The 13,771-nt window shown below is 54.7% G+C and overlaps 2 protein-coding genes across 2 annotated transcripts in view; one reads left to right on the top strand and one right to left on the bottom strand.

Annotated features, from left to right (window-relative positions):
- Positions 1–5,493: 5,493 nt before the first annotated feature.
- Positions 5,494–13,771, bottom strand: part of LOC116522057 (serine protease 55-like) — a 9,755-nt gene continuing 1,477 nt past the window's right edge. The window contains exons 3-7 of the mRNA XM_032236644.1: positions 11,037–11,297; positions 8,351–8,549; positions 7,776–8,029; positions 6,393–6,532; positions 5,494–5,946 (exon numbers count right to left, since the gene is read on the bottom strand). Of these exons, the coding sequence (XP_032092535.1) occupies positions 5,602–5,946; positions 6,393–6,532; positions 7,776–8,029; positions 8,351–8,549; positions 11,037–11,297 (1,199 nt within the window). The 3' untranslated portion in view covers positions 5,494–5,601. The remainder of the gene's footprint in view (positions 5,947–6,392; positions 6,533–7,775; positions 8,030–8,350; positions 8,550–11,036; positions 11,298–13,771) is intronic.
- On the top strand, positions 9,107–10,832 carry CXCL16 (C-X-C motif chemokine ligand 16). The gene is made up of 3 exons (XM_032238005.1): positions 9,107–9,873; positions 9,970–10,093; positions 10,180–10,832. Exons 1-3 carry the CDS (start codon positions 9,450–9,452, stop codon positions 10,481–10,483), a joined length of 852 nt encoding a protein of 283 aa, XP_032093896.1. The 5' UTR covers positions 9,107–9,449; the 3' UTR covers positions 10,484–10,832.

The following is a 13,771-nucleotide window of genomic DNA, read 5'->3' as shown; positions in this document are numbered from 1 at the left end:
GGAGACTGATCGGTAACCAGTGCAGCTCACGGAGGATAGGTGTAATGTGGGTGTACCGAGGTGCACCCACAATCGCTCGCGTGGCTGCGTTCTGGATGAGTTGAAGTCTCCGAATACTCTTCAAGGGCTGCCCCATGTAGAGCGCATTGCAGTAGTCCAGTCTTGAGGTCACGAGGGCGTGAGTGACTGTTGCGAGCGCTTCCCGGTCCAGGTAGGGACGCAACTGGTGCACCAGGCGAACCTGGGCAAATGCCCCCCTGGTCACAGCCGACAAATGATGTTCTAAGGTCAGCTGTGGGTCCAGGAGGACCCCCAAGTTGCGAGCCCTGTTTGAGGGGCGTAGATTTTCACCCCCCAGCCTGAGTGATGGAATGTTGACCAAGTTTTTGGGAGGGAAACACAACAGCCACTCGGTCTTGTCTGGATTGAGTACAAGCTTGTTAACCCCCATCCAGACCCTAACAGCCTCCAGGCACTGGCACATCATGTCAACCGCTTCACTGATTGGCACGGGGCGGACAGATACAGCTGTGTATCGTCCGCATATTGATGGTGTTTTATCCCGTGCCGTCGAATGATCTCACCCAGTGGCTTCACGTCTTTTTCCATTACAATGATTTTTTATCTAACCATTGATAAAACAAATCCCAAACCTTGTAAAATTGTTCATCTTCTTGTTCTCTAATTTCAAATATCACTTTACTCATTTCCGCACATTCCATAATTTTTTGAATAATTTCCTCCTGCGTTGGTATTTTCTAATTTTTTCAATTTTTTGCAAATACAATTCTAGCTGCTGTTAAAACATTTAAAATAAAATATTTCAAGTCTCTAATATATATTTGTGATATAATTCCCAATAAATAAGTCTCTGGTTTAAGGTCTATGTGTTTGTGTATCATTTTCTCCAACCACGTGTGGATCTTAATCCAATATCTTTTAGCTTCTGCGCAAGTCCACCACATGTGGTAGTATGAACCGGGTGTCTAATGATATTTCGAACACTTTTCTATTCTTGAACATTCTTGCTATTCTCATTGGGGGTAGATGCCACCTGTAAAACATCTTATACAAAATTTTCTTTATATGAAAGTAGACATTGTCATTTTGTAATTTTGAGACCACAATCTCTGCCACTTCTCTAGTTCAATCCCATGCCCAAAATTTCCCCCCCAAGCTATCATAGTTCCTTTAACTTGTTCTTCTAACTTAACCTCTAGTAAGTGTCCATAAAACTTTTTAATTACTTTTTCATCAGTACCCATCAAAATTTTATCTAACTCAGTCATTTTATTGTAAAAACCTTCCTCTTTACGGTCCTTGTCATATCTAGATTGTATTTGCACATATGAAAACCAGTTCATCTTTATATCTTCCTTTTCCAATACTTGCATAGATTTAAGTTTATCCTCTGCATTCAATATTTCACCATATCTAACTGTTTGTTTGTTTTTTGTATATTATTGCGTATGAAAAGGCTTCAATAGTTCATAGCCAGACTGGAATTTTTAAATAATGTCTTTTAACCTTCTCCCAATTTTGTAGCAAGTCCTCCCGTAGGTAATGTCTTCTAAAATACCCCCGTGTTTTAGTTCCCTTGTACCATCAAAAGGCATGCCCCCCCAACAATAGATCATGTCCTTCAAGGGTCAATAATCTGGACTTCCTTTGCTATTCCTTGCTATTTTCTTATTATGGTCCATAATTTCCACCATCAAAATTCTTCCATCGTCATCTGTATAAATTGGTTTCCCTGGGATTGTATCTTTGATGTAAAGAATCACTCCTCTTCTCTAACAGGTTACCAATGAAGTAAACATTTTCCCCAGCTTTGCTTGCTTTAAAAAGTATTAATGTTGCTTTTGAATATGCACTTCTTGTAGACAAATTATATCCAATTTTAGTTTCCCTAGTTTGTGAAATATTTTCTTTCTTTTATTTGCTGAATTAAGTCCATTTATGTTAATTGAGATCATTTTCTTCTCTTCCATATTTATGTTTTATACATAGGATTTATTGCTCTCGTGGCTCTAGGTTCTCGTAGTTCTCTAACACCACCTATAGCAACTTCTACTATCTCGATCCCGCCTGCTGCTCCTCCTTCTCTTCCAGTCGAAGCCGAAGACATCGCTCGTGATTCTGTCACTGATTCTTTAGGTCCAGTCTGCTCAGCCTTCTCTCCGAAATGTTCTTCGAAAAGTGCTTCTGCTTTTTGGATTGAATCTATTCTGTAGCTTTGTCCTTGCCATACAAACATTAAGCCTTCTGGTATCAACCATCTGTAATGAACACCTTTTTTGAGTAGGGTTTTAGTCAAAAATTGATATTCTCTTCTCGATTCCCTCACTTTTCTTGGTATTTGCTTCAAAACTACAATCTCCTTACCTTTGTACTCCAGTTTTCTATCTCTTGCTTTTTGAAGTATTTGCATCCTAATTGCTTTCTTGGTAAATCTTACATGAACTTTCCTTGGCAGTTCATTTTTTGCTGCATATCTTGTGTAAACTCGAAATGTTTCATCTATAGCATCGGCCATCTTCTCTTGGGTTAACTCGAGGACATTTGTCAAAGTTTCTATCATTATTTGTAACAGGTTTTCACCTTTTTTTTCTTCTATGTTTTGGAATCTCCCATTTCAGTATTCTAATATTATCTTTTTCGACCACACTCAGTCTATTATCGATCTCCCCAATTTTCTTCTCTCTTTGGTCACCTTTTTCTTCATTTTTTTGTAGTCTATCTTCATATTTCATCACCATTTGTTGAATACTATCAATTTTTTCATTAGTTTTAACTGCTTTTTGTTCCATGTTCTCTGTTCGTTGTTCAATGTTTCCCGTTTGTTGTTCTATTGTCTCAATTCTTTTTCCCATGTTTTCTGTTCTCTTTTCGATGGTATCTGTTTTTACTTGCAAATTCTGAATTCCTTGCATAATCATCTCTAAGGTAACTGCCTTCTTCCCCTTTTCTTTTTCCTGTTGCAACATTGTCTGTATTGATCTTTGTCCTCCTGCTGGTGAGGAGGAGGAGGGTGTTGCAGAGCCGGTGGTTATTATTCTTTTACTCATCTTCAAATTTTTCTGTATTATGATCCACTTGTTATAAAAAACCAACTGTAATTCAGAGTGACCATGAGGTGATCAAAGGTTAAAAAAAAAGAAAAAAAGGAAAGAAAAAGGTCAATTATAATCCAAAATGACCATGGGGTGGTCCAAGGTTAAAAAAGTGAAAAGGTAAAAGAAAAAGAAAAGAAAAAGGCCAAAAAAAGAGGGAAGAAGATTCTGTGGATAAAAGCCAAGAGTAAAACAAGAAGGCAAAATGGAGACAGTGGGTACTATAAAAAATGTGAGAAGGAAAAAGAAAAAACCATAAAGAAAATAAAAAATCTTTTCTATTCCATAATCAAATTGAAAGAAAAAATCAAAAATTGAAAACAACCAGATACGGAACCCAACTTCACAGCAAAAAGAAGTAAACACTGCCACCAGCAAAAGAAAAAATGAAAAAGAAATAGTTTCAAAGCTCCTTGTAAAGTTAAAGCTCTCTAAACAAAAGAGAAATAAATTCAAAACTTTTATAAAATGGAAGCCTTTCGAGATCACCCCAGGCTTACTCTTAACAGTTGTTATCTATTTCCAGGACTGAAAATTTCAGAGTGAGCACCTGTGTAAATAACTCTTCTCCTATCAATCCTGGCTGAGCCAGTAAGCCTTGGAGAGCAACCTTTTCCAAGCGTTCATTCAGACCAAAAATAGAGACAAGGTTTCAAAGCCTCTAGGTGTTACTTATCCAAAACTTTCCCTCTCTCTGTTGCGTTCTCTGCCGTATTAAGAGAAAAGGAAAAAAAAGAGTAAAAAGCCAAATGAGAAAATAGTACAATGAACTTTAAACCGCCGTATATAAAAAAGATTCTTGAACAGTAGTTGAACTTAGTTATCAAACAGTCCAAAAAGTAAGAAAAACGGAAAAGAAAAAAGCCCGCTCCATTTAACACTATGCTGAATAGAAAGTCCAGTCAGGCGTCCGACAATAAAAAGGAGAGAAAAAAAGTAAAAACTTTCACTTTGACTGTAGCCTTATATTCGCCGCTTGCTCTCTCTCATCAGTCTTTATTTTAGATTAGTTCTTCATTTAGGCTGTTCTCATAAATCAGAAAAAAGGTAAAAATCTCACCAAGAACGACACGCTCTCTCCTGCATTTTCACTTCCGAAGCTGTCAGCAGTTTCACCACCCTGGCTGCTTCCTAGCCGCTGGCAAGAGGGCTATTCCTGGATCACCAGAGACTTTGCGGGTGTCTCTGGGATCGGCAGGATATGCCCCTTCCTATCACCATCTGTTCGGGACGGTTTAGGTCCAGTTGGACTGTCCTGCGGCTGGAATTTCGGCGGTGGTCTCAGAGCCCCAAGATTGACTGTTGTGTCACAGCGACGTCAGCTTCCGGGCATCCATTTTTAAGGGCAACTCCTTGGGGCAGCGAACCCATCTAAAGGCAGGCTCTCCACCACACACCCCTTTTGCCATGGCCCGTAAGTGGGCACACTTGTGCCAGAGCCCTATGTGAGTCTCTTGTGAGCTGGGTCTGAGGTCCCTCTGCCTGGCCCAGCAGAGACCCCCGCCCCCTTCCTGCTGTTGCCTCTGCTGGACTGTGGGCAGCTGTGAATGGGTTGCCCCCTCCCCTCCCTTCCCCACTGGAGGGGGCTGCCTTCTTTCCTCACAGGTGGACTGGGGGGAGGGGGATGTTGGGTCCCACGGTGACCACTTCTGGCATTGTGAGGAAAACACCAAACTCAAGGCCCTGCCACACACCCCCGAGGCCCACCATGGCCGCCACGGTTGAAGGAAGGGCCTCCGCTGAGGGAAAAGCTGGCCAAGGGCTCAGCTGCAGCTGGAGGAGTGGGGGACATGGGAGGGTCATCCCTATTTCTTACCCTGACTTGAGCTTACAGTCCTTGCCCAAACACTTGTGGAGAGTCTGCCCTCCCCCTAGTCTGCTCCACTGGCGAGGGGTCCTCCCCCCTTCCACTGGCTTTGGGGGCTTCCCGCCCCCCCCCCCCCCGTGCTGCCTCAGAACTGTATAGCCAGCGTAGGGATTAAGAGCTGTCCCCTTCAAGAAACTACCTCCTGGGAAATGTAGGCAGGGACTGCCTTATGGGAAACGTAGTTCCATGACATGTGATCCCATCTATCCCTTCTGATTGGCCCCTGGGGCATTCTGTCTGGTTGCGGAGATTATAGCCGGTCATTTTAAATGCCTTTGGGAACCAGAGAAGTAATGTTTGTGTCTCCACTCAGCATGGGAGCGAAATCGTCATCTTTTTGCACCACATGATGGGGCAGATTATGGAAAGCCAGAAGTATCTTAATACTGAACTGTAAGCTATTAAAAATGCCTGATAATAAACTTGATCTGAATGAGATTCCTACGCGGGTTTTTTAATTGCATACCCCCCCAACCCCCCCACGAGCAGAGAGTCAGGAGTCATCCAAAAATATTTATTGTACGGCCGAGTCAAACTGAGGGAAGCCCCCCCCCCCCATTGCTCAGCATCCTTTGGGCCTCCCCACACCGGCCACCGTGGCCCTTTCTCGCTGGCTGCTCCTCAGCGCAGGCCTAAGAGCAGCACCGCCAGGGAGGCAAAGCAGAGCACGACTGGGGGGCCCACGGGGGCTCCTCCACTCTCCACGTCGGCCCAGAGGTCGTTGTGCTTCTCGTGCTGGGCGGAGGGGCCGACTGGGATCTGGGGCACACGGAAGGGGCGCCCATCGTGCGCCGAGGTCTGCTCTAGCCAGGAGTGGTAGTTGGAGATCTGCGTGTAGACGCCTGGGCTGCGGGCGGCCGCGCAGCTGCGACCCCAACTCACAATGCCCACTTGATACCAGCGCCGGGGGCTGCTGTGGCCGCTGTGGCCAGGTGGGAGACACATCAGGGGGCCTCCGCTGTCCCCCTGCAGAGGCGAGAGAAGCAGGGAATCTCAGAGGGGCTGGGACATGGGGGGAGGGAGGGCGGGGCATCCTGTGGGGCAGGATTGAGCAGGAATGCCACCCACACAACCCCGTGTACTGAGGGGGGTCCCTTCGACTCTTCTACTGAGCCCAGCAGTCCTTGGGGGGGTGGGGAGACAAGGCTGTTGAGAGGGGAAGCAAGCAGGAGCCTCTGGGGTGGAGAGGTGCCTGGGCTGGTGCGTGGGGCTGCCCCATGGATCTGCTGGTCCAGGCGCTGCTCAACCATCCTGGGAAGCAGCCGGTTTCCTTGGCAAGGAGTCTGACCCGGGTGACGGGAGGTCTTTGCATCGCGAGGCTGCCCAGCTCAGGGCCCCTCTGAGCACCTGCTCCTCTGAGGCTGGGCTGGGCCATTGCTTGGGGGGGGGACGACAGCCCAGGGGGTTCCTACCTGGCAGGCATCCCGGCCGCCCTCCTCGAACCCAGCGCACACCATGTTCCTGGTGAGGGAGTGCAGCCACCGCAGGCAGAGTGTCCAGTCCACCAGGGCCACCTGGATGTCCAGCAGCTCAAGGGAGCCGTACTCTGAGCCTAGAGGGGTCAAGCCGGGGGGTGGTGGGGAGGAAGATGGGGGCAAGTGGCTTAGCTCTCAGCCCCACAGATTCTCCCCTGGGCAGTGGGCAGGGGACGGATCTGACTCAGGGGGAGGATGGGAGCCAGGCAAAGGGGTTTCCGATCCCTGTAATGCGGGGGGAGGACACGACAGGTGTGCTTGTGCTGAGCATGTGAGGTTTAGAGGAACCAACGTCCCTGTGAGAAAAAGCCCCCAGGCCAAACGGGGGGCTTCCGGCTCAATGGTGATCCTTACAGCTGAACCCAAAATGCACGGGGAGACGTGACCGGGCACACCCCTTTCCCCACCACCAGGCTGACCGTAGCCCCTTCCCCAAGGGGAGGGGAGGGGTCTGGAGGAGAGCAGGCAAGCAGGAGGGACAGGAGGGCAGCGGGAGCCTTTGTGTGAGCCTCCCAGCAACAGTGGGGTTGGGCCCTGGGCGAAATGGGGCAGAGGCAGAGGCTGGCCCAGGGCAGCTGGTGAAGAGGGGCTTTCTCGTGTGCAGGGGGTGGGGGGTGGAGGGTGGAACCAGACCCAAAGGGCCGAAAGGGCCCGGATGGGAATTCAAGTCAGAAACTGGCAATAGGAGTTTTGCAGGAGAAACGGAACCTTCGCCCTCCCTGGGGGTCCTCCGACACACCCACCTCTGTGGGGTGCTCTGGTATTTGGTATTTGGTATTTGGTATTTGGTATTTTATTATTTGTATGTTGCCCTCCTCTGGGAGGACTCAGGGCGGCGAACAATTCAAAGGGGAAAGAAAGGGGGAACATAAAAGACAAATGCCTTTGGTGAGCAGAAGGTTGGGCTAGATGCCCCTGGGTGCCCCCTCTGTGGCTCCATGAGGAGAGGGTCTTCCTCTCTGATGCCCACAGCCAGCTCCCCTCTGGGGCAGTGATTCTCAGCAGAGGGTGAGGCCCCCTGAGGAAGGCTGGGCAGAGCCACCCTGCGAGGAGCACCGAAGAGAGAGGAAGGGCAGCAGGTTGGCAGCCGTGGCCTCTCTGTGGGCCGTGCCATGCAGAAGCCCCGGCTGTGGGGCCAGCTGTGGACCGGGAAGGCCGCCAGGAATGGGAAGAGAGCTCCGCTAAAGGGCCCAGGTGGGCTGGGGCCACAATGCGAGGGCCTCTGGTTCACTTCCGGGGGTGCCCAGGCAAAGAGGCGGGGGGGGGGGTCCCTTGGGTTCCTGCTGGGCTGCTGGGGGGGGGGGGGAGTGCCCGGCTCACCGGGTTTGGTGAGGCCCCAGCCGGCGACAAAGCAGCTGTCCCACATGCTGTTGTCCGGGACGATGTTGCGGTCTGGCAGGCAGAGGGCGGTGTGGAACCAGCTGTGGGGGATGGGGTTGCGCAGGAGCAGCAGCGCCAGGTCGTTGTCGTAGGTCTTGGGGTTGTAGAGCGGGTGGAGGTGGATCTTCCGCACCCAGCGGGTGACGTTGTTCCTGCCCAGGTAGTTGCTTCCGGCCGCCACCCTGATGCCTTCCCTGTATGGGGGGGGGAGGGGGGCAGGGCAGGTGAGTGGTCAGTTGGGGGGGGGCAGACACAGGAGACGGAGAGTGGCAGCCGGAGCCTGACCCTTCCTGGCACCGAAGAGCCCCAGCAGCTCTTCCCCTGCTAGGGGCAGCTCTTCCGCCGTGGGCACGGAAGACTGGCAAGGAGGGTCAAGGAGCATCGGCAGCCGAGGGGGGTCACTCTAAGGGGTCTTTACATGTAGGGGGGCTTCCAGGCAACAAGGGGGACTGAGAAGGGCTGCCCCGCTTCGTGTCCTACTGCCCCCCCCCCCAGATGCCCCCCTGACCAGTTACCTTCTGTCTGTGAAGCAGTGAGCGGCAGAGAGCACCCACCAGGGGTGCACGATGCTCCCCCCGCAGAAGTGGAAGGAGCTGGTCTGAATGCTGACCACCCAGGGCCATTTCCCAGCAGCAGCCTTCGTGCCCCCCACGATGCGGGCATTGCCCAAATGGGCGGCATGGGGCGCATCAAACTCAGGCCGGTAGCCGCAGCCTAAGAGTGAAAAGAAGCCCCCGTGTTAGGCGGCCCCTGCTCTCCGTGTCCCTCCCCCCGCTGGACTCACTGGGGGGGGGCTGGGAAGCCCTGCCAGTCTGTCCCAAAGAGACCCCACTCTCCCGGCGGAATCGGAGCCCCACGGGACTCCTCTGGGCCTTTGAAGGTGGCTTTGACAGCAGCCCAGCATGGGGTCTCCGGGCCCCCCTGGGGTCTCCAATGGGACAGCCAGGCCTGCTGACCCTGGCTGGGTCTGCCCCAATAAGCCTCTCTTTTGGGGGGGGGGCACGGGCCGCCTGGGCAGCCACGGGAGGCCAGCCTTCAGCCTTCGCTGCCCCTGACATCACAAGTCTGTTGCGAACTCAGGAGGGTGAGAAGGGCTGCCCTCCACCTGCTCTGCCCTGGAGGGGACGCTTCTGCCCCCCGCAGGGCCTCCGCTCCCCTCCCCTCTCCAAAATGCCCCCCTGGCACCTTGTGCGCGAGCACAGCTCCCTCGCAGCAGGACCAGGCACAGCAGCAGCACCGGGGAGTCCATGCGGCACTCCAGAGCCGGTGGTCGTGCCCTTTGCGTGTGGGCGGGGCTCGGGCCACACCCCGGAGAAGCATCACAGAGCTCCAGGTGTTGACCTCACGGGGCAGAACCGCCGCCCTCCTTGCGGCCCTTCCACGGGTGGGGGGCTCTAGGCCCAGAAGGGGGGCCTGCAGGGGCGGGCGGGCGGGCTCCCTTCAGGCCATCGCTGGCGCCCCCTGCCGGAGGCAGCCGAGAAGAGCCGTTGCGCGGCGCCCACCACAAATCCTTGACGGGGCGGCTGGCAAGGTGCGAAGCGGCGGGGTTTCGGCCAGAGCGCCGTAGCCGATTCGGGGCACCGGAGTTAAGCACACAACGCCCGACCCCCCCACATGCCCGCAATGGGTGGGGCAGAGCAAGGCGCCGCCGCCCCGCCCCGTCCGGCTAGAGCGCCTGAGGGGAAGCAGGTTCCCCCTTCCAGGAAGCGGCCGGGCGGGCGGCGGGCAGAAACCCTTGGCCGAGCCCCGCTCTCCTCCGCGCTCGCTTGCGCGCCAAGAGGCCGGGCACGAGCTTCTCTCGTGTGCGGCGTCGAGTCGCCGCGCCCGCCTGGCTCAGCTTCTGCCCGGCCGGCGCTGGCGAAAGTTGTGGAGGCGCTGGAAATCCCCCGGCGGCTGGGCGCCTTTCGCTTTCGGCCTCGGGCAGAGCTGGCGATGGCGGCGGGCGAGCGGAGCGTGAGCTCCGACCTCCGTTTCACCCAGAGCCGCTGCCCGCTGGTGCTGCTGCTCCTGCCGCTGCTGCTTCTGCCCGCCCGGCCAGGTGAGACGCCCCGGCGACGCTCTCGGGAGCCCTGTTCGGGGGGGGGGGAGGCGTCCCCGTTCCCTCTTGTCCTGAGCGCCGCTCTCCCTTCCGCAGCCTTGGGGAACGAGGGGGCGGCCGCCGGGAGCTGCCGCTGTGAGAAGTACCACACCGAGCCGGAGCTGGTCAGGCGGTTCCCCGACCGCCTGGTGAGCTGGGAGCGCTGCGGGCGCCTGACAAGGTGAGCCCCGTCCCCACAGCCCTCCTTTGCCCGCCGGGAGTCGCGCCTGGCTGCCAGCTGCCCCCCTTTGCCCTCCTCTTTGCCAGGTTCACCTTCCCCAAGAAACTGGTGTGTGGCTGGGCCGACGCGCCCTGGGTGGTCCGGCTTATCGCACGGATGGAGGACAAGCGTGAGTTTTCCCCCAAAGGGTGGGGAGGGGCGGGAAACAGCCGCCCCCCAGCGCTGCAGAGGCATCTGAGAGGGGCCTCATTGCCTGCCCTGGCCGCTAAATTAATTACCAAACTTCAAAACCGTCACTCCCTCCCTCCCTGTCTCCCCCCCCTCTCCCTCTCTCTCATACACCCACCCACCCAATCTGCCCCAGAGGGACTCTGGGAGGTGTACAAGTAAAATGTTAGAGGCATAAAAACTGAATGTGAACTTGAAAAGTTTGACAAAATGAAAGAAAGGGAGGGGGGGTGTCTTCAGGGGCCAGCCAGCCCCAGGCAAAATGGCAGAGCCAGATGTTTCTGAAAGGATGGGGGGCACCTCTTTTCTGGGAGGGAATGTTTGGGGGGGTCCCCTCCTCTCCACCAGTTGGAACTCCTTGCCCAGCAGGGCTGGGGGCTTCCCTTTCCTGCCTGACCATATTTCCTTTTCTTGGCGGAAGGGAGGGGGTCTGCCCAGGTCGGCTCCTCTGAGAGCGGTGCCCAACCTGGCCCCACCAGCTGTGCCCCGCTTCAGCCTCTGAGCTCCGTGGGGTCAACCGCGGTGGTCCCGATGGAGACGCTGCCGTCAGAGCAAGTGCCGAGGGAGACTCCATCGCAGCGCCTGCTGGCCTTGACCCACACAACGGCCGCCCCGGCCCCAGAGAGTGTCGGGAGCATCGTTGTGCTGCCCAGGAATGGTACGGCTGGGGGCCAAGGGGACTTGGGGAGGGGGGGCTTGTGGGGAGGGCACTCACTCCTTGTCTGATTGGAGCAGGTGCCGTTGTGGAGGTCGGCCCCACCCGATTTGGCCAAGAGCGTGTGCCCGTGTGGAATGGCCAGACTGCCGTCTTCTGCGTGCTGGGCGTTGTCCTGCTCCTGGTGATCCTTGGCCTGCTGTGCTGGTGGAGGCCCCCCAGGAGAGGCGGCCAGGCAATGCTGAACTCCGAGCAACAGGTGGGTCCTCTGCCCAGCTTCATCTTCTCTGCCGCTCTGGTTCCTCGCGGCATTTGGGGTGCCTGGAATAGAAGAGTGATGATGGGGCTCCTTTCCAGAACTTCCGGGGCCGGATGGAGAGGAAGGGGCCTCTGCAGCCACTATCAGGAAACAAGGGAGCCCCCCCCCACCATCAAACTCTTGGGGCAAGAAATGAATTGTTGCAAAGCAGAACGGAGGCTGCTCTGCCCACCTTCTCTGGGCCCCCTTTTTCTGGGAGCCTTCTCAGCCATTCTGCTCCACAGGCTCCCCTGGAGTTGGCCTGCCCCCCACCAGAGAAGCTGCCCCCCCCCCTTTGAGGTGCCCGCATGGGAGCTCTGAAGGGTGCTCAGACCCTCCAGGGGGGTCAGAATTTCAAGGGAGAAAGGGCTGATGTTCCAGCTGTTTGGGAAGAATCTCTTGGGAGGGGGGGAGGACTGAGCCCCAGGGGCATCTGTGTTCTGCTTTGTGCCATCTTGTTACTTCCCCCCCCCCCCCCGGCACAGCAGCCCCTAATGCTTCAACCCAGCCACTCTGGAGCTAATTCCGATTCTCCCTTTCAGGAGCGGATGTTGCAGAGACCCGGAGGGGCCCCCACCTACAGCCCCAGAAGAGAGGCAGCCCCTGGCTCCGACTGGGGGGCATGAGGGCAGGGGGCGCAGAAGGGAACCTGTGGCTCCAACTGTGGCTGTTCTTGTGGATCTTTTAACTTCTTCTCACAAATAAAAGTATATTTTTGTAGAAAACGCAGCTTCCGCTGGTGCGTTTTCTGCCACAGACGCTGCCCTGATTCAGCAGGAGGGGGGGGGGGACTCCTGTCTGGCTGCTGCTTCCTTCCCCATTTCTGCTCCGGCTGACTATGGAACAAGCTGAACTGGGGGGGGGGAGGGAGGGGGGCACCATAGACAAATTCCTTGTGTGTCCAATCACACTTGGCCAATAAATAAAGAATTCCATTGTTCTCTGGGGGTCGGGAGCTGTACAGAGAGCAGAGCATCCCTCTTTGTGGGATGAGTGAGCAGGTGTGGATCTGATTTTATTCCGTTTATTTGCTACACTGATACGATGCCCACCTCAAAGTGACGCCTAGCAGGGCACTGAGTGCAAAGCAGCCTGCCCTGAACTGGTATAAGGAGGGAGGGAGGGGAGGGGGCCGTGGGTGGGGGAAAAGGGAAGCTGGGAAGTTCCAGACCAAATATCTGCAAACAAAGGGGTAGCTGAGGGTAGCAGCTTCTGAGATCGGCTGAATGATGGGGGTGGTCTGGGGAGGGGGAGGCGGAAGTAGCGGAACTCCTGACTGCCCAACACCTGGACCAAAAACACCTTCACTGCCCAGGTCTTTGTGCAAGTTTAATATGGAACAGGTGAGACCTGATGTCAGCCTCTGCTTTGCTGCTGCTTCGGCTGCCATTGAGACGGGGAGGGGGGGCATGGTATTTGGGAGGGGAATACTAATTGTGCTGGAGGAAGATTCTGGAGTTTCTGCTGCCCGTCTTACTGCGCATGCAGAGGTGGTTTCCCGCCAAGGCCAACGGCACCGACATTCCATCTGGGTGATGCCTTTCGAAGTTATCTTGCACCTGACACTTGGGAGAATTATGACTGAACTGTGACTGGGATGCCAAGGGGTGGGGAATGGGTCATTCTATATATCATTTGCTTTTGCGCCTAAATAGTTACACTTTGCTTTGCTACGCTTCTGTTCATTTATAATTAATAAAAGTACACTTGATTTCTATCAATGGAGTCTCGTGGGTTTCCTTTCCTAACTGGAGGAGTGCTGACACCTGCATTTTTAATGTTTGGCCCTGGAATTCACCTTGTTGGGAGGCTGGTTGAAAGTGGGAGCCCTGCTGCCCCCATCCGGAGCTGCATTCGGGGGGGGGGGGCACCAGGTCCCTCCCCTGCCCCCTGTGCCAAGGTCTGGCCACACGCCAGAAACCCTTCCCCCCCCACCCGATGCCAGTCGCTCTACAGCTGGGGGTGGAGTGGGGGTGGTGGGGGGACTGGAGAGGTTCTGGCTCCGTGCCCCTCCCAGCAGTTTTCTGGGCCTGAAAGCCACAGGCACCCCAGACCTTCAGCCTCCCAGGACACCCTCTGCTTTCCCCACCAATGGCAGATGAGACAGAGGTAGAGGGGTGTGTGTGTGAGAGAGACAGACAGACGTATCTTTGTGTAAACCCTTTAAAAGGAAGCTCTGGGTGGTCTTGCAGTCTTCCTCCCCTGCTACTTGGGGCTTGCCCAGCCTTTGCCTGGAATTCCCCAGGGGATCCTGAGCACGTCATGGTTGGAAGCAACCCCTGGCAGGGGCCCAGAGGGAGATGCAGGGCCTAGAGAGCCCCCCCCCTTTCCTGGGAAATCCTGCCCAAGATGGGAGGGAGGGAGGGCTGAAGGAAAGAAGGGCGGTCAAGGGAGGCCACCAAACATTCGGGCCCTGAACTGGCTGTCAAGAGGGGTGGGGGTTGCTTTCAAGGGTTGTGCCCACCCACCTGTTATGCTTCCAAGTAGGAAGGAAGGA

This window comes from Thamnophis elegans, chromosome Z, assembly GCF_009769535.1.
Source record: "Thamnophis elegans isolate rThaEle1 chromosome Z, rThaEle1.pri, whole genome shotgun sequence".
In the NCBI taxonomy this organism is placed as follows: Eukaryota; Metazoa; Chordata; class Lepidosauria; order Squamata; family Colubridae; genus Thamnophis; species Thamnophis elegans.
Note: the sequence above shows the minus strand (reverse complement) of the source record. Positions and strands in the feature narration are given on the sequence as shown.